Source organism: Tursiops truncatus, chromosome 13, assembly GCF_011762595.2.
Source record: "Tursiops truncatus isolate mTurTru1 chromosome 13, mTurTru1.mat.Y, whole genome shotgun sequence".
NCBI lineage: Eukaryota > Metazoa > Chordata > Mammalia > Artiodactyla > Delphinidae > Tursiops > Tursiops truncatus.
The window spans coordinates 21,947,826-21,965,595 of NC_047046.1; the positions used below are offsets into that span (position 1 = coordinate 21,947,826).

Sequence of the window (17,770 nt, forward strand, 5' to 3'; positions counted from 1 at the left end):
AAACTCCTATCCTTTTTTCTCTTCTGTCCCATCTCCCTGTGAAAGGCTAACTGAGGAGCATTGAAGGGAAGGACACCCTGCACTCAGCTTCCTGTATCTCCCTCCTTCCGTCTGGCCTAGACTAGAGGATAAAGCCTGTGCTTCCTTCTTCCTATGGGGCAAATGCATTACTGAAACCCCCTAACTTGTATTTGATTCTGGAAAAGTAAGCTTTCAACAGGGATTGGGGCTCACGACTTCCAGGTGGTTAATGAATAGCTTCATTTTTTAGGCTTCTCTTAGGTGTATTAAAGGGACACTGCTGGCATCTTTTGCCCAACCTCAGACTGAAGATTCTAGGAACCTAGGACAGGTGCCCCACAGATGGTTTATTTCCTCCTCACGAATATTGGAATATTCACATAGAGGATGGGTCTTTTGCACAAAATATCCGGATACCCATAGCATTCAGTTAGCAAAACTCCATTCCTGTTGGCTAAACACGTCCCAGATGAGGTAACTTTAAGGTTTTAGGAGGCAGTGTGCCATGAGGAAAAGGTAAGAACTAAAACTAGAGGGAGTTTGCAGAAGAACTGACTTGCTGGCTGCTTTTTAAAGGAAAAAAGGGCGCTTTGGTAAATATGACTCATTGTAGTGGAAGCTGATATTTGTGGAAGCAGCATACAATTTTCTGAGTTGTTGTAAACCATTAATTATATGGTTAGTAATCACGGTTCCCTCAAAACATGACACTCACTCTTTTGTCCCATAAATGTGATATTTGTGTTTATTTGGAAGGGCCTCTCCTACCAGTTACGGCGAACTTTGCGCTATTCTGCAGGGAGCGAGGCTCTGTGAACAGAGTTCTCCTGGCTGTTAGGAGGCCTGGCTGAGACCGCTGCGGCCTCCCCGGGCCACGCTGTGGGGCACTACCTGGGCCTGGATAGCACACTGTGTGTGTCTTAGCAGAACCCCACATGTGCCCTGCAAAGGAGGGGAAATGCAGCCCGGTGGCCCCATCCTTCTCCCGACCAGGGCTGGCCCAGCCCGTGTGCCAATCCCCTGTGACTCACTGTGTCCGTGTTCTGTTCCAGCAACCCACGGAATACTTTGATATGGGGATCTTCCTGGCCTTCTTTGTCGTGGTCTCCTTGGTCTGCCTCATCCTCCTTGTCAAAATCAAGCTGAAGCAGCGACGCAGTCAGGTAACGCAGAGCAGCCTGTGAGCGTTCATCCCTGCGGCCCCTTTGCCGGCGCAGACCTGGTCCTGAGCCCTGCAGCCCGTCCCCAGCGGCCTAGAACCAGCAAAGATGGAGAAAAAGCAGAGCAAAGCTTATAGCACTGTGTCGTCTCTGTTCTGAAAGGGCCAGTCCTACAAAGGCCAAGCCCTGGGGCCGTTTCCAGCCGGGGGTTTTTCCAAAGAAATGTTTAAATGTCAACCTGGACCCCTAGAGCCCTGCTCCTCAAATATGATCTGGGGACCAGCAGCATCAGCATCACCTGGGAGCTTGGCAGAAACTCAGAATCTCAGGCCCCACCTCAGACCTGCTTCATCCGACTCTGCATCTACCAAGCTCTCCAGGCGATGTGCTTGTAGGAAGGAAGGATTGGGGGTAGAGGGCAATGGGAGGCTACTCGGGAATCTAGACTCTCAGAGGTGTAGCAGTGTGATGTCCACAGCGAGAGACGGTGGACTGGGCGCTGAGTTCTCTCGAGGATGGGTGGCCATCACCGACGGAGCAGCAGCTGATGTTTGTCGAGCGTGTCTGGTTTGCCAAGTGCTGGGCACCCCAATGCATGGTCTCATTTGCCCTCAGAACGTTCTCCAATGAAGGGAGGAACCCTTAGCACAGAGCAGAGTTGGCCAAATAATTAGAGTAGACCTCTGCTGGTACTGCTGCTTAGACCGATGTGGTGGACACTTGGGAGTCTAGAAGATCTGTGCTCTTGTGCCGTGGCCTCTGAATCTTTAGTGATTTCTCAGAAGTCTGTCCTGGCCTGATGGAGACTAGTGTTTGGCCGACCATGGCCCCAGGGGTGACTAGTGCTGTTAACATGTCCCAGACCCTAACATGGACCACGTTCTGCTGTGCAGAATTCCATGAACAGACTGGCCGTGCAGGCCCTGGAGAAGATGGAAACCAGGAAGTTCAACTCCAAGAGCAAGGGGCGCCGGGAGGGGAGCTGCGGGGCCCTGGACACGCTCAGCAGCAGCTCCACGTCCGACTGTGCCATCTGCCTGGAGAAGTACATCGATGGAGAGGTAACGGCAGAGGTGGGGCCAGTCCTGGTGGGGATGAGGTAGACAGGCCTGCAGATGGAAGGGGAAGGGCTTTTCCCACAGGGGAAGGGCCGAGCTGCCTAGGTCTCCAGGAGACGTCCTGAGACCTTCAAACTGCTCTTCCCCCCCGCCCCCCGGAAGCAGGTGGCCACATACACAGACACTCTCTCCAGGGGACCGAGCTGAACATAGGTGATTTCGGAAGTTGATCAGAAATATATAATGGGCCAGAAAACGTCTAGTTGTAAGAACATTTACACTTAATTTCAGAATTGCTCTTCTGAAAACTCTGGCGCTTGACTTGATACAAACCTCTCTTACAAAGCCGTATGGAACGTTTACGTTTTTACTTATAAAGAGACAAGGGGGGCTTCCCTGGTGGCACAGTGGTTGAGAGTCCGCCTGCCGATGCAGGGGACGCAGGTTCGTGACCCGGTCCGGGAAGATCCCACATGCCGCGGAGCGACTGGGCCCATGAGCCATGGCTGCTGAGCCTGTGCGTCCGGAGCCTGTGCTCCGCAACGGGAGAGGCCACAACAGTGAGAGGCCCGCGTACCGCAAAAAAAAAAAGAAAGAAAGAGAGACAAGGGATGTGATGTCCCCTTTTTCCTTCTAGCTTTTTTCTGAAATTTTAAAACTTTCAGAAAAGTTGCAAGAATCAGACAATGAATGCTGGATCATTCATCTAGAATCACCCATTGTTAACATTTTGCCACATTTGCTTCATCTCCTTCTGGATAGAGGCGTGCATATACACACACATTTTGGGGAGTGGGGAGCAAACCACTTCAGAATTAGTTGCAGGCATTTGATGCCCCTTTGATGAAAGTGTCCCGCTGCTGTGTAGACTGTTGGATGAAAAAAGAGGTTTTGCAGAGGCCTCCAGATGAATAGTCTCACATGGTCTCTACCTGCAGACTGCCTGAGTTCTCATCTGGGCCCAGGAGGGTTCTAGCTTTGTGATCTTGGGCAAGTGACTTTATTCTCTGTGCCTATGCTTGTGATATGGGCCCGAGACTGACCTGTACTCCAGGTGATCACAAAGGTTACACGAGAAAATCCAGGTAGGACTCTTGCCACGGTCAGGCACAGCCTTAGGTGTTTGAATGTTACTGCATTGAGCTGGTCAGAGAATGGAAAATCAAAGTAAAATTAGCAAGTCTGGAGGGTGCTTTGGGCTCAGGAACTTTAGAGGTGGTTCTGCCTGCCTCAGAACCCCATTACCTCCTCTCCACGTTGGGTGCTTTGTTATTAACTGTGTGCCCCCAGGTGAGTGCTGAGGGTCCAGTGAAGGGGAGGACGGGAGAACTTTGCCCCCTTGCTGCCCCACCTGTCAATCATGAGTCCTGGGCATCTTCCTTTCTACCCACCCCATTTTGGGTATCTGGAGCCAGCCACCATCCCAGAAGTGCAGAAGGTTTTGGGGTGTATCTAGCCACCCTTCCATACCCCCAGGCTCACCATTTGCACTAGCATACAGCTCTGGCGGTCCCTTATATGTGGCGTGGGTGTGAGTGCCCTCCTCACAAGAAGGGAGCTGGCTTCCTCCCTCAACACCAAGCACCGTGGTTGGAGCTGGCTGATGGTCCGTGTCTTTCTCCCTAGAACCCATGTGTGGGCCCTGACTCCAGGGAACGGAGCCCACTTGTAGCTAGAGATGGGGAGGGGGAGCCTCTGGGCACTGCCACAGTGAACTGGGCTCCTTGGTCCACTCTGGGCTCCACGGGAAGAAACACTGCAGGGCTGAAGACAGCACCGCCCTCTGCCTGTGCCCTTCCTTCAGGCTGTGTATCCTCTCTCCCTCCCAGGAGCTGCGGGTCATCCCCTGTACTCACCGCTTTCACAGGAAGTGCGTGGACCCGTGGCTGCTGCAGCACCACACCTGCCCCCACTGTCGACACAACATCATAGGTAATTCTCCGCTGCCTCTGTTGTTGCTGGAGTGTCACTGTCTTTACCGAGTACCTAGCAGGAGCAGGACACGTGCTGGGGAGCGAGCAAACCACCGCAGCATTGCCACCTGGACTTGGAGGCGTGGGGGCTTGGGGTTTGGAGGCCTCTGAAGAATCACCCTGAGTTTGGGTTCTGGCTTTGACATGAACTGGCTTCCTGACCTTGGGCCAGGCACCCGGCCTCTCCAGGCCCTGGGCCCACAATCTCTTCAGCGGGATGACAGTGGTGACGCTTGCTGTGCCTGGTACCTCGGGGTTGTGATGCTGCTGCTGCCTCCCTGTGGTGGTGGATGAGGGCCCAGAAGGCAGGGTGCCCTCCAGGTATAGCTGTTCTCCCAAGAGGGAAAATGCCTTTCCCCTCCGTGTCCCTGTTGCTCTCTCGAGCCTTATGCCGTGCAGAGCAGCTGGGAGGTGGGAGATGGACCCTGACAGGAGTGACCACCTTTCGAGTGGAGAAGCAGGAGGCCTCTACCCGCGTGGCCAGGTTTGGCGACAGCTTAGAATGGGCCATGGTCGTGAGACTGGGCACCTTGGCGCCGGCCGCCTCAGTCTCTGCCCGCATCCGCCCCCTTGAGCCCTTGGCCCCAGCGTGCACGCCCCCCTGACCGCGTTTCCTCCGCCTCTCCCCAGAACAAAAGGGAAACCCGAGCGCCGTGTGCTTGGAGACCGGCAGCCTGGCGCGCGGCCGGCAGCAGAGGGTGATCTTGCCGGTGCACTACCCCGGCCGCGTACACAGGGCCAGCGCCATCCCCGCCTACCCCACGAGGACGAGCATGGATGCCCACGGGAACCCTGTCACGCTGCTGACCGTGGACCGGCGCGGGGAGCAGGGCCTCTTCCCGCCGCAGACCCCCGCCTACATCCGCGGCTACCCGCCCCTCCATCTGGACCACAGCCTGGCCCCTCACCGCTGCGGCCTGGAGCACCGGCCTTACTCGCCGGCCCCCCCCTTCCGCAGGCCCAAGTTCGGCGGCCGCAGCTTCTCCAAGGCAGCTTGCTTCTCCCAGTACGAGACCATGTACCAGCACTACTACTTCCGGGGCCTCAGCTACCCCGAGCAGGAGGGGCAGCCCCCTCCCGGCCTCACCCCTGGGGGCCCGGCTCGGGCCTTCCCCCCGGGCGGCGGCGGCAGCAGCGGCCTGCTCTTCGCCCCCGCGGTGCACGCGGCCCCGGCCTCGCACCTGGAGAGCGGCAGCGCGTCCAGCTTCAGCTGCTACCACGGCCACCGCTCGGTGTGCAGCGGCTACCTGGCCGACGGCCCGGGCAGCGACAGCAGCAGCAGCAGCAGCGGCAGCTCGGGCCAGTGCCGCTGCTCCTCCAGCGACTCGGTGGTGGACTGCACAGAGGTCAGCAACCAGGGCGTGTACGGGAGCTGCTCCACCTTCCGCAGCTCTCTCAGCAGCGACTACGACCCCTTCGTCTACCGCAGCCGCAGCCCCTGTCGCGCCGGAGACATGGGGGGCTCAGGCCGGGGGCCCGTGGTGCGCCTCGAGGGCTCCCCGCCCCCTGAGGAGGTCCTGGCTGCGGCCCGAGGCCCAGGTGCGGGGCGGGGAGAGCCCTGGCCCGGGCCCGCCTCTCCCTCGGGGGATCAGCTGTCCACCTGCAGCCTGGAGATGAACTACAGCAGTAGCTCCTCCCTGGAGCCCCGGGGGCCCAACAGCTCTACCTCAGAAGGGGGGCTCGAGGCCTCTCCCGGGGCCGCCCCGGATCTCAGGAGGACCTGGAAGGGGGCCCGGGAGGGGCCGATGTGTGCCTGCTGCTGTGAGCCCCAGACTCCCGCCCCAGACCCCGGAGCGGGAGCGGCTGGGGGCGGCATCTTGTTCCTGGGCCCCCCTCCCTGTGAGGGCTGCGGCCCCCAGGGTGGGGAGTCACAGCCGGGGAGCTCTCAGGGCCCCTATGGCCTTCACCCGGACCACTTGCCCAGGACAGATGGAGTGAAGTATGAGGGCCTGCCCTGCTGCTTCTATGAAGAGAAGCAGGTGGCCCATGGCGGGGGCGGGGGCGGGGGTGGCGGCCGCTACACCGAGGACTGCTCGGTACGTGTGCAGTACACGCTGGCCCAGGAGCTCCCGCCCAGCTGCCACCCCGGGGCCCGGGACCTGAGCCAGCGCATCCCCATCATTCCGGAGGATGTGGACTGTGACTTGGGCTTGCCCTCTGAATGCCAAGGGACCCGGGGCCTCAGCCCCTGGGGTGGGACGCTGCCAGGTCCGGATGCCCTGTGGCCCCACAGAGGCTTGGGAGCAGCCCAGCAAGAAGAGTGGGTTCCGTGCTGCCCGGCCAGGGCACCGCTGTCACTTCCCTGCCCTCCAGAGGATGTGGGGGCCCCTGGGGCCAGCTCCCCCAGTGCCCCCCAGGACACTCAGGACTCCAGTGCCACAGCCACCGAGGCTGCAGGTGAGAGCGGGCGGTGACGGTAGGCCAGGATCTGGGTCTTCTCTCCACACAGTCACTTTCTGAGTGACTTTCTTGGTGCCCTTGGCTTTAAACAGCATCCGTACCTGATGATTTCCAAGTGTTACTCCCCAATCCAGCCCTTCCTCTGGGCTCCAGACCTGCTGGCCCTCTGCTTCCATGAGCTCTCTCCCCCAGATGCTGCAGAAGCATCCCGCTTGATCCTGCCACAGCAGTGTCTCGAGTTCCTCCCTCTGCACCCCCTTCTCCAAGGCTCCCTACCCAGATGGCTCAGGCCAAAAGCCCAGGCCCCAGCCCTGAGCCTGCCCTGCCCCTCATGCATCCGGGTCCTGGGCTTCTCAGCCTGTCTGTGAGAACCACATGTGCTGGTTTTCCCCTGGTCCAGAAAATTGAATCCCCAGAAAAATGAAACTTAGCAAAAGACATGCAGAACCCAAGTCCAGATTTTTTATTATTAGATTCAGCAGACATCATCAAATTGTGATAAAGTTGCCAAATCTTTTGTCTTCAGTAGTGAACAGTGTGCAGTCTAGCACCTTTGAATAGCACTGGGACAATTCCAACTCCAAAGTAAACCCCACGTGGATCTGCTCTGCTCCCCGCCTGCTGTCCGCAGCCAGGCCTATTTCCTCTCTCTAGGGTGAGGGCAGTAGCCTTCTGACTGGTCTCCTGTGGCCAGTCTTGCCTTCTGTTCCACGTGGGTGCCAGAGTCGTCTTTTTTAAAACATAAGTCTGTCTTTATACCAGAAAACTCTTCACTGACTTGCCATTACCTTCCAAATTTTAGAAATGTAAACCCCTCACCCAGGTCTGTATGATCAGGCCCTGCCGCCCCCGCCCAACCTCCTCCCGCATCCCTCCTTCTTCATGATGTCAGCCGCCTTGCCCCCGTCCTGTTCCTCCAACGTGCCAGGTTCATTCCAGCCTCCAGGCCTCTCTACCGCTTCTCTCCTGCAGATCTTGGGTTAAGAGCCGGCCTCCAGCCCCCTCCGAGCTCACTCTCACACCCTCTGTTTACTTCCCAGGTTTTCACAATCTGAAATTACTTTGTTGTGAGGTGTGGGAGCTCCGCAATGGGGGTTTCCCAGTGCCTGCAACAGGGCCCAAGGCACATCTTTTGTACATTGTGTTTTCATGCTGCCTAAGGGTTTCCAGAAGGCTCTGCACAGCCCAATGTGGGAGGCCGGCTCCCTAGAAGGCCTCCGTGCCCTCAGAAAGGGGGCTCCACTTCAGCCCTTTACCATATACACAGTCCATCCAGCATCCAGAGCTGTCACTTCTGAGAGCCCACCACACGCTGGGATGGGCCCCCAGGTCCCTTGCCTCGTCCCTGCATGTGGTGCCCAAAGCCTGCGGGCCTGGCCCCCTCCCCTGACGATTGTTCTTTCTCTCCCAGGACCAAGATCTCGCCTGGCCGACAGTGGAGGCCCTGGAGCCTGAGCTCAGATGGAACTCTTCCGTGGAAATGGGAACTGTATGGAGATTCCAAACTCTGACTTCCTACAGAAAAAAAAAGAAAAAAAAAAGATTTTTTTAGCTTTGACAAACACAAAAGTGGTAATAAAGAGAGCCCTCCTCAACCCAAAATGTGAGCCACGTGTGGCAACCCCTCCTCCCAATTAACAAACCAACAGACAAAATTCTCTTAGTCTTTTGCCTCTTGATAACATGTTACTCTTCTGTTTTGTAAAGTGTGTGTGCTTGGGGTTCGAGGTGTGTGGGATTGACTTCTCTGCTTTGTTTTTTTAAGATATTATATGTAAATGTAAAAAGTTATTTAAATATATATTTTAAAGAACCCTAACCGCCAACTTTTGCTGAAAAAAAAATCACTGCTGCAGTAATTGAACCACATCATGTGTAGATACTGTTGTCTCCCTGGAGGGAGCTCAGGCCTTTGAAAAGCTCAGGGCTACACCTGCCTTAGAAAATGAATCAGAAACTTGAAGTAAAGCTAGTTGATATGGGTACAAACTCTGAGGAACAATGCAATGCTGCCTCTTACTTTCTCGTGGCAAATCCCAACATACAAAATGTCAGGCCTTCTCGGAAGCCATGCCTCTCCAGCCTGCACCTTCAGGCAGCTGATGGAAACAGCTTGGGGTCGGGTGGAAGGTCTGCAGCACTGCGGAGCCGGGACAAGCCATTGCTACGTAAGCCCCAGGGTGACAGGGACGATTCTGCGTAGTGTCCTCAGTCTGTCCCCTCTGGTCATCGTCCTAACTAGGACAGAGTTTACAGTCCTGATTTTGGGCTTCCTGCCACTGGCTGCAGAGATGGCTCGACGGGGTGTGTGGGGAGAGACACCCAGGAGGAATGTACGTGGTTTTGCAGCCTTGGTGTCTACCCCAGCTGTGGGAGAGGTGGGATGGAGGGCGCCCCGGAGCGGACCTGTGCGCATGCGTCCGTGTGTGCCCGGCCACACACACCCCGGCTGCTTCCGGCGTTGGGCTGCCTTCCTGGGTGCGCGTCGCCGGGACCCGATAGGGTCTGAGCTCCCTTTGAATGACAACGTTTCCCATCCCATTGCTTCAGGGTTGTTCAGCCCTCTGCCTCGTGGCTGAAATTGCTCATCTCGCCTGTAAATGTCTACTATCCTTTCTACCTAATGCACTATTCTGTATTGATTCTCCATGAGACAGAGTGAAAGAGACTATCAGATAGTTTAGACCCAAAGGGTAGGTTTTTATATATTGTTCCAACCTTTTGTTGTTTGTTGTTGCTGTTGTTGTTTTAAGAGGGAAGAAGAGTTTAAAAACCCAAACCATTTTTTAAAAGTTTCCATTTTAAAAGGGAGAATCTATTTAAAGCTATTTCAGATCAGGGATCGTTATCCTTTTTGTCCAATGTATTTCTTGTTATTAAAAAATTTTTTAGAAGAAACTAATCACATTAGCTCTTGTGTTCGCTAACTCTTCTGGTCACTTCTGTTTATTCATTTATTCAGCAGGTGTTTGTTGTCATCTGAAATGCTCATTTGCTGAATAGGAACCTTGAGTCCTGGCCCCCTGTAGGTGGGGAAGCAGAGACCCACCCTGGGCTGCCAGGGGACTGTGACGGCTCTTCTCCAGTCAGGCCCAGGGAAGGTCAGCCCAGGGTCCACATCACAACGTTTTGAATGAGAATCTTACTGAATCCCTTTTTCTTAAAAACCCCAGCCTGTGATGAGGAAATTTACTTACTTCCAGCCAGGATTTGTCAGAAAGAAATTCCAGCATCAAACGATTGAGCCGTTTGCCATTAAGGAGCTCACTGTGGTGAGATTTGTCATCCAGCCTCTGAGGTGCAGTCCCTTGGGGGCTGCCCCCACCCCCACCCCCTGCACCGCCTGTGCCCAGCACACCTGTTGGCGAGGGTGTGCGAAATGCCTGAGCCCCGTGACACGTGATCTGGGCCGCCTTTATTCCTCGGGCCAGGAGTAGCAGCTGCTGAGGACAGCAGCTTGCATCTTGTGATTTTAGGGAAGGGGTGGGGGGTATGGCTTCTAACATGAACTACAAAAAGCAGCTTCTCATTGTTGAGATTTTGTTTGTTCGTTTGTGGCTTTGTGTTTGTTTGTTTGTTTGTTTTTAATGCCTTTGAGTGCATATTATCTTCCTTGTCTGAAATCATACCCCCAAAGTGGCTTTCTTTAGCCCTGGCTGGAAAACCACTCCTCAGCAGCCTTAAGCAATAAATAGATGAGGAGAGCATGTGGCTTCAACTGGGCTTATTAAAATAAATGAGTCCAATTTTCATTTGAAAGAGCAGTAACTACAGATGGCCAAAAAAACCACATTTAATTTTCATAGTTTATAGGGTGGTAGAAACAGAAAAGTGAAACTTTCAGGCTTTAAACCTCAGCCGTTGTCTTAAACTTGTGTTGGGTCACCAGAGTATGGTGACCAACTATATCGCCTCACCATTCAAATCAAAAGAAATGTCTTCTTTGAAGTCGTAAGACTCCAATAATGATGACAAGTACCTTTTCTTGGTGGCCTCTCAGTGGCATGTGGGAGTTACATAGCTATGGAAACTGGGAGCATCACATCTTCCATTGAGAGAGACACACACACACACGCACGCACACACACACACACACACACAAACACACACGCGCGCAGGAATGTGACTGTTGGGTGTGGTCCCGTGGCTCAGCCTTGGGTGTAGGACAGCCATGTAGACTGAAGAGTGCTAGAACCAGTTAAAAATGGGGGGTTGGGAGTTCTGGTCCACCAGGTACCTCTTTGTAGTAGACACAGCCCCAGGATGCTGGCCTTAACTCTCCGTCTCTTTGCCTCTCCCTAACCCTAACCCTAACCCTAACCCACGCCGTTTTATGACACGTCCACCACTCTGCTGTCCACCACTCACACCCTCCCTTATGTGCTGCTAGTTCCTACTCAAAGTTCATGCAGGACTAATGCTTTTAAAATGAGGTCTAAAAAATAATTACTAATCAAGAGTATTATTTTTTAAACAGAACTGCCTTTTTCTATTCTTTATATAAACTCTATTGTGTTGGTCTAACAAGGCACTATTTTAAAATGTTTTTTTAAAAATTTCTCCCATAGCACTTAAAAGATATTTTGTAAAGACTTTGCTGTAAAGATTTTGTAATAAAGTGGTCTAAGGGCTCCTTCTCCAACATTACCATTAAAAAAAAAATGTTTTAAAGGCTAGAAAACAACTTATGTATATTCTGTATATGTATAGCAGCACATTTCATTTATGGAAATATGTTCTCAGAATATTTATTTACTAATATATTTATCTTAAGCCATGTCTTATGTTGAGAGTGTGACGTTGGAATAATCATTGAAAATGACTAACATGAGGCCCTGTAAATACATGATAATTGCACACAGATTTTACATATTTGCCGACCAAAAATGATTTAAAACAAGTTGTAGTCTTCTATGGTTTTGTAACAAATTGTACAAATGACTGTAAAAAAAAATACAATTTTATCAAGTACGTTATATATTGTCATTGCTCTATTTGGTAAAGGTCTACAGATTCCACAAAGGAGAGGTCTGCTTGAAGCAGTGCCTAATAACATCCGCTCACTCATGGGAGCATCTGTGTAATTTCCTCTCCTGTTAACACAGAGTTCAGGTTATTGGGGATCCAGGTGGTGTCTGGGCAAGTATCTGAGAGACAGCGTTTGAGATTATGTCTCTGAGGTGGTGATAGGTTTTCTCCTCAGCCCTATGGGGGGAATGGTGGTCAATCCCAGCAGTCCACTTTTTGAACATAGGGACCGTAAACTGGGTATAACCATCGACTTCATCTGCTAAGCCTTTTCCTATCTGGAAGACTGAGGCCCTCCAGCCCCTCTTTAAGGAAAAGGGACTTGTAGGAAAAAAGCTTAAGCATCCAGCCTGGAAATGACCAAATCATGAAGGTGGAGAGGGGCCCCGAGTCTAAAGTGAATCTCATACCCATCTGTCTTGTTTCCCGGGGAGGGTAGTCACTGATCTGTAAAGTGCTCTGAGATCGCGTGGAAGGTGCAAAGTGGTGTTTATTCTTCGGACATTTAGCAGAGAATACCCTAATCCTGTGAGCTCCTGTCCCTATTTCTCGCTCTTTGACTTGGGCCATTTCTTGGGAGCATGCTCCTCGTGGACCTCTGGCCTCTTCCTGCCTGGCAGTGGGTCCTTCTGAGCACCTTCAGGGGTGGCAGCCTGGCTGCAAAGAGCCTCCCAGGGCTTTGTTTTGATGGCCTTGCCCAGCTCCTAAGTGTACCTCTCGGGGGTCCCTGAAGGGTTCCACAGCATTGGCTCCACCACCGTGTGGTGCAGAGCCCAGTGGCCCTCTGTGCAGAGGCCATGGGTGGTTAATGCATCCTCCGACAGCTGCTGTCTCTTCCTGGTTTCCGGAAGTGAGGTGAGGCTCGGCCCTTCCAGGACACTGTCCCAATGTCCCGGGGTAGCACTTGGGAGGCAGCCACATGTTCAGCATATCTGCTCTCAAGATCTTGGCAGAGTGTTCCTTTTTTCTCCTTTGAAGTTTCTTTACTGTAGCCAGGAAGAAAGCAGAGAAGTCAAAGCTAAAACTTGAGAAGGGAGCTCAGGATAATTATCTGGGATTTGTGTCCCCAAGTCTTGGTTACAGCCACAACCAACATTTGTCTAGCATGTTCTAGTTTACCGAATTCCTTCAGGGATACCACTGCGAGTGTTTCCCCACAGCCCTGTAAGGTCAGCAGGAGACAGCTTTAAAAGCAAGGAAATTGGAATGGGTTTGCCCAAGGCCACACAGCCAGAAGGTGGACCACGGCTGTTACCTACTGAGTGCCACCCAGGACCCTAAACATCTACTCTGTGCCAGGCTCTGCTCAAAAGCCCTTTGCATGCATTAACTCATTTCATCCTCATGAAACCCTGTGAGGGGAGGGCTGTTTCTCCACATCTTATAGATGACAAAAACCAAGGTAGAAAGAGACTGAGCCCACGGTCCCCCTCAATTACGGTCAGAGCTGGGATTTGAACACTGACCACCTAGCTCCAGGGTGCATTCTGAGCTCTGCCGGCCACCGTGGACTAACGGAGCTGGACTCAGATCAGGCCTCTGGGCGCCAAGTTCTCCATGTGGACGTTCATGACCAGATCTGTGGCTCAGCTCTGGGGTTCAAGCATGTGCATCTGAGCCTTTCCCATCCTCATTTTTGCTTCAAGTCAAGTTTCTTTTGTCTCCACTTCTGAAAGCCACTTTATCCTCCTCTCAAACTGAGCAAAGGAGAAATATGCATGACCCCAGATCTGTCCTCTCTCCACTAAATCACGCCCCCACCCCCATCCTGACCCCCCACAATCCTGTCTTTAACTTCAGGGTTTCCTTCTCTTGGCATGAAGCCCTAGCTTACCTTTCCTTCTCCCCACCCCATCACATTTTCTCCACCACCAGCCATCACCTACCTCACTGACGCCTCCTGCAGGCCTCCTGTGCCTGGGTGAACCTGGCCACTGCCCCACTGGCCACTTGCTGTTGGAACTGATGGAGTTTCTTATCCCGCCCCGCTGGGCGGCTTTCGTTGCTGAATCGTCCTTGGGCTTTAATCTCTTTGAGGGTTTCGCATCTCCAAACTTGCGTGGTACTGGGCAGCATTTCTCCTTCAGTTGTCGCCTGAGCAAAAGTCTAACCAGGGAGAAGGAACTGGCAATTAATGGGTTCTTTACAACTTCCCAAGAAGAGGTGGTACCTGGTACGGGAGCATTGATGTTCTGCTTTGCACACTTTCTGGTTGTCCAGATGTTGGTGAGAGCTGGCGAGTCCACATAGCAGTCCTGAAGCCTGGTGTTCATAAGATAGACTGTCAGAGTCCATAGGTGGGGTTGCTGGGATCTCATCTCACAGAGATTGGATGCTAGAATTATAAGGGGGAGAAAAGGAATAAAAAAGGCCAATTCTCAAGCAGAGACTAGAAGGTCTACTTTGGAGGTAAAGTATTAACATCTTTTTATAGACCATTCCTTCCACACAGCTCTTAGAAATCTTTCTGCACAACCTCTCTCCTGCACACCAAAACCTTTTGTACCAAGTAGGGAAGCAGTAGAAATTCACAAGGTCACAGTGATGGTCAGGTTCTCAGAGAACATAGCATGCTTGGGCTGGAAGCGGAGGGAGGGTCAGAGAGCATTTATAAGGAATTAAAGACCATTTCTGTCCCCTGGAAAGCTAAGGGAACCCATGGCAGGAAAGGAATGGGAGATGGGATCGCTCAAGCTTCCTATAGGAGCTGTAGCCACTCCTCAACTATGCTGCAACCCAGAAATGACAGCAGGTAAAATCGTGCCAAGCCCTGAAATCACTTTCTAACCAGACTGCCATGAGCCAAGAAAAGCTGCTAAGCAGGGAAATATACTCTGGGGTCTAAAAAGGCAAAAGCACAATGTAAATGATGCTGGCCTCCATTTCTTGGGACCAGCCAAGAACAAGAGAACAATTTGGATAGATTAGAATCACACACTTAAAGAGACCTGGCTTTCTAAGAGATGTCATCTATAATAAAATAAAATCACCTTACCATATTTCGGTTGCCTTAAATTTTATTTTAGTTAGCTTAGTAGGGGGAAGAAATATGTATTTTCTTTTCCTTTTTCTCTGTTTTTTGTTTTGTTTTAATATTTCTATCACCTGTCTTTCTCTGCCTCAGTCACGTATGGGCAAATTGCTGTTTGTTTAGATTTTGCCTCTCATGCAGTTTTGAACCATTATCTCTAGTATTTGTGATGTCACTCTGGTTTGTGATGTGGGTGTGGGTGGGTGTTACATCATCAGATTTTTATAATTAAATTATGTTGGAAGAAGTTCTATTTTCTTGTGCTTACAGCCTCAGGAGCTTCTCAAGCCCTCATTTTCCCCAATATGGCGCGGGTGAATTTTGAAGGTTCTGACATTCTTAAGAAGCACACTTTGCACGCAATGTAGTCAAATATGCAGACCAGATCTGTGGATACAGGTAGCGAGATGCATCCTTACAGGTGCGAAAGGGCCCTTCTCCGTGCACATAAAGGAGGTACTGTTAAGTTCTCAGAATAGCTGCCAAGGCTAGGGACCAGAAATGAAAGAACACGTTCCTGCAGCCCTGGGCACCTCTGCCCGCATGTTTCTCTCGGGGGAGAATACGTGGTTTCTGGAATGCGGTTTTATTTTACATCCCATGGCAAATGCAGTAATTAGAGCTGTTAGCAGTGTCAAGGGCTTGAAACAAGAACAAAGACGCCTCTTCCTGGGAACTCTTGGGCAATGCCTATCTCCTTATCAGGTGCCTGCCCTGTTGGTGGTTTTGATTTTTCATGTACAGAATGCCAAAGGAGGCTCCCTCTCCGGGGGGAGGAGAGCGAAATGGTGGAAAAACAGAGTATGAGTCTGGCAGGAGTTCCTGGAATCACATGCGTTGCCTGTTTGATTTTTTTTGTCCCTGGAGTGAATCAAAGTCGCAGGCAGACCGCACCGCAGGCCACCGTGGAACCACCACCAGGCCACCGGCATCTGGACCCACAGATGCTTGAGAGGACAGTGGGGTTAATTCAGTGGCAAGCTCTGGCCTCACCTCTCGAGAGGTCGGTCAGTTTTAGAGCTGGGCGTTGGAAAGGGTTTGTCTTTGGGAAGGGTCTGCAAACGTCTGGAGACTGGGCAGGCAGGCATCCTTTCAAAGCCAGTGAACCCTGGAGAAGTGCCACCGGGCCCTGGGGCTACGGTCTGCCTTTACTCTGCGTGGCAGGGACAGAAGGGCAAGAATGGCACATGGAGCTGCTCTTCTGCTTTCCTTCTCTCCTTCCCCATCTTGAGGTTGGCTTTCCCACACCACCTCTTTCCAGACACGCAAATGTATTTACTTTCCTAGGCCTTTGACTCAAGAAGCACTCAGTGTCTCCTTCTAGCACAGAGCTGTTCACACAGATGGCAGCTGATACAGACTCTTCAAGTTCTATCAAATTCTTCTCTCCCTTCTGTGTAACTCCCTTCAATTGACACTGCCCTAGTAGTAAGCCTCACGTTCCTTAGAAATAACTCAGGGTAATTTGGCCTGTGCTATTTCTCCTGTTTCAGTAAAATCTGTGTTGATTTGAATGCTCACTGTAGTCCAAACATGGTTCTAGACAACACTTTACCAACATCATCTCACCAAATGCTACCAACAGTCTTCTGCATGAGTTTGGGTGCTGCTGCCATCCCTACTTTATAGATGAAGAAACTGAAGGTCAGGGACTTCCCTGGTGGTCCAGTGGTAAAGAATCTGCCTTCCAATGCAGGGGACGTGGGTTCAATCCATGGTTGCGGAACTAAGGTCCCACATGCTGCAGGGCAACTAAGCCCGCATGCCACAACTACTGAGCTCTTGTGCCCCAAATAGAGAGCCCGAATGCCGCAAGCTACAGAGCCCACGTGCTCTGGAGCCCGCGTGCCACAACTAGAGAGAGAAAACCTACACACCACAACTAGAGAGAAGCCCATACCACAACGAAGAGCCTGCGTGCTGCAACTAAGACCCAACAGAGTCATAAATAAATACATTAATTAATTAAAATTTTTTAAAAAGAAAAGAAACTGAAGGTTCAGTTGCTCAAGGACCATGCCTCAGGCCCAAAAGCTAGTAACCAACAAAGGCTGGACTCAACCCAACCAGGGTCTATACCACCTTTGCTCTTATCCACTCAGAGCTATGCTGTGACACTTTGCCTTGCATCTGGTTGGCCCATCCACGTACCACACCTGGGCACAGACCACATCAAGTCCTACTGATGGCTCCCAGATCCATTTCTCAATGGGCAAGTGAATTCACATCTCTGGCCCTTACTTGCCTCATCTGTGAAATGCGGATAGTAGGAGTGCCTACCCCAGGATCACTATGCGGAGGAAATGGGACGACGCATGTGAAGCACTTGGCATGGCTCCTGGCAGAGAGTAAGTGCTCAGTAAATAAAGTTCTAATTAATGTTGGGGTTTTTTTTGTTTTTTTTTGGCTGTGCTGTGAGGCATGCGGGACCTTAGTTCCCGAACCAAAGATTGAACCCACGCCCCCTGTGGTGGAAGCACGGAGTCTTAACCACTGGACCACCAGGGAAGTCCCTAATGTTATTAACATTATGGCCCATTCACTCATCTGACCCCTTCTTGAGCCCCTGTTGCTCATGGTCTGAGTGACTTAACCCAACATTTTATAGGAACTTCATCCCAGGTCCTTAGCTGTGTGCCCATCTGGTTTATGAGACCAAGTGATGAGCCTCTTTTTTTTTTTTAATTGAGGTATAGTTTTTCAGATTCTTTTCTATTATAGGTTATTACAAGATATTGAATATAGTTCCCTGTGCCACACAGTAAATCCTTGCTGTCAAGCAATCAGCCTCTTGAAACAGGGGATGATTCTGATCTGACTTGGGTATCATGACATTTCTTTTCCCACGATCCATCTTCACTAAACATTTGTCAGATTCATCAACCTTATGGAGGTGATGTATCTACAGGAGCTACATTTCCCCTTGGTTTTAGAAGTTGTCCCGAATATCCCTGCTTTGTTAGATGGAAAGGGAAGCGGGTACCTGAGGATACACTAAGGAAAGTAACTAGTCTTTAACAGAGGTTGTTCTGTTGAAGGTTGTTCAGAAGTATAAAGTCAGGATGGAAAGACTCTATTTGATCCAGGGTCCTGAAACCA

The 17,770-nt window shown here is 51.6% G+C and overlaps 2 protein-coding genes across 2 annotated transcripts in view; one reads left to right on the forward strand and one right to left on the reverse strand.

The window, feature by feature from the left end:
* ZNRF3 (zinc and ring finger 3) overlaps window positions 1-11,605 on the forward strand; it is a 148,701-nt gene extending 137,096 nt beyond the window's left edge. Inside the window, exons 5-9 of the mRNA XM_019950445.3 lie at window positions 1,074-1,184; window positions 2,075-2,242; window positions 4,069-4,171; window positions 4,843-6,609; window positions 8,024-11,605. Of these exons, the coding sequence (XP_019806004.1) occupies window positions 1,074-1,184; window positions 2,075-2,242; window positions 4,069-4,171; window positions 4,843-6,609; window positions 8,024-8,067 (2,193 nt within the window). The 3' untranslated portion in view covers window positions 8,068-11,605. The remainder of the gene's footprint in view (window positions 1-1,073; window positions 1,185-2,074; window positions 2,243-4,068; window positions 4,172-4,842; window positions 6,610-8,023) is intronic.
* Window positions 11,606-12,182: 577 nt separating this feature from the next.
* C13H22orf31 (chromosome 13 C22orf31 homolog) lies at window positions 12,183-16,287 on the reverse strand. Its single transcript, XM_073790884.1, is given in 3 exon segments — window positions 12,183-12,497; window positions 12,500-12,626; window positions 16,241-16,287. Coding segments are annotated over 3 exon segments (489 nt in total).
* Between the last annotated feature and the right edge of the window lie 1,483 nt (window positions 16,288-17,770).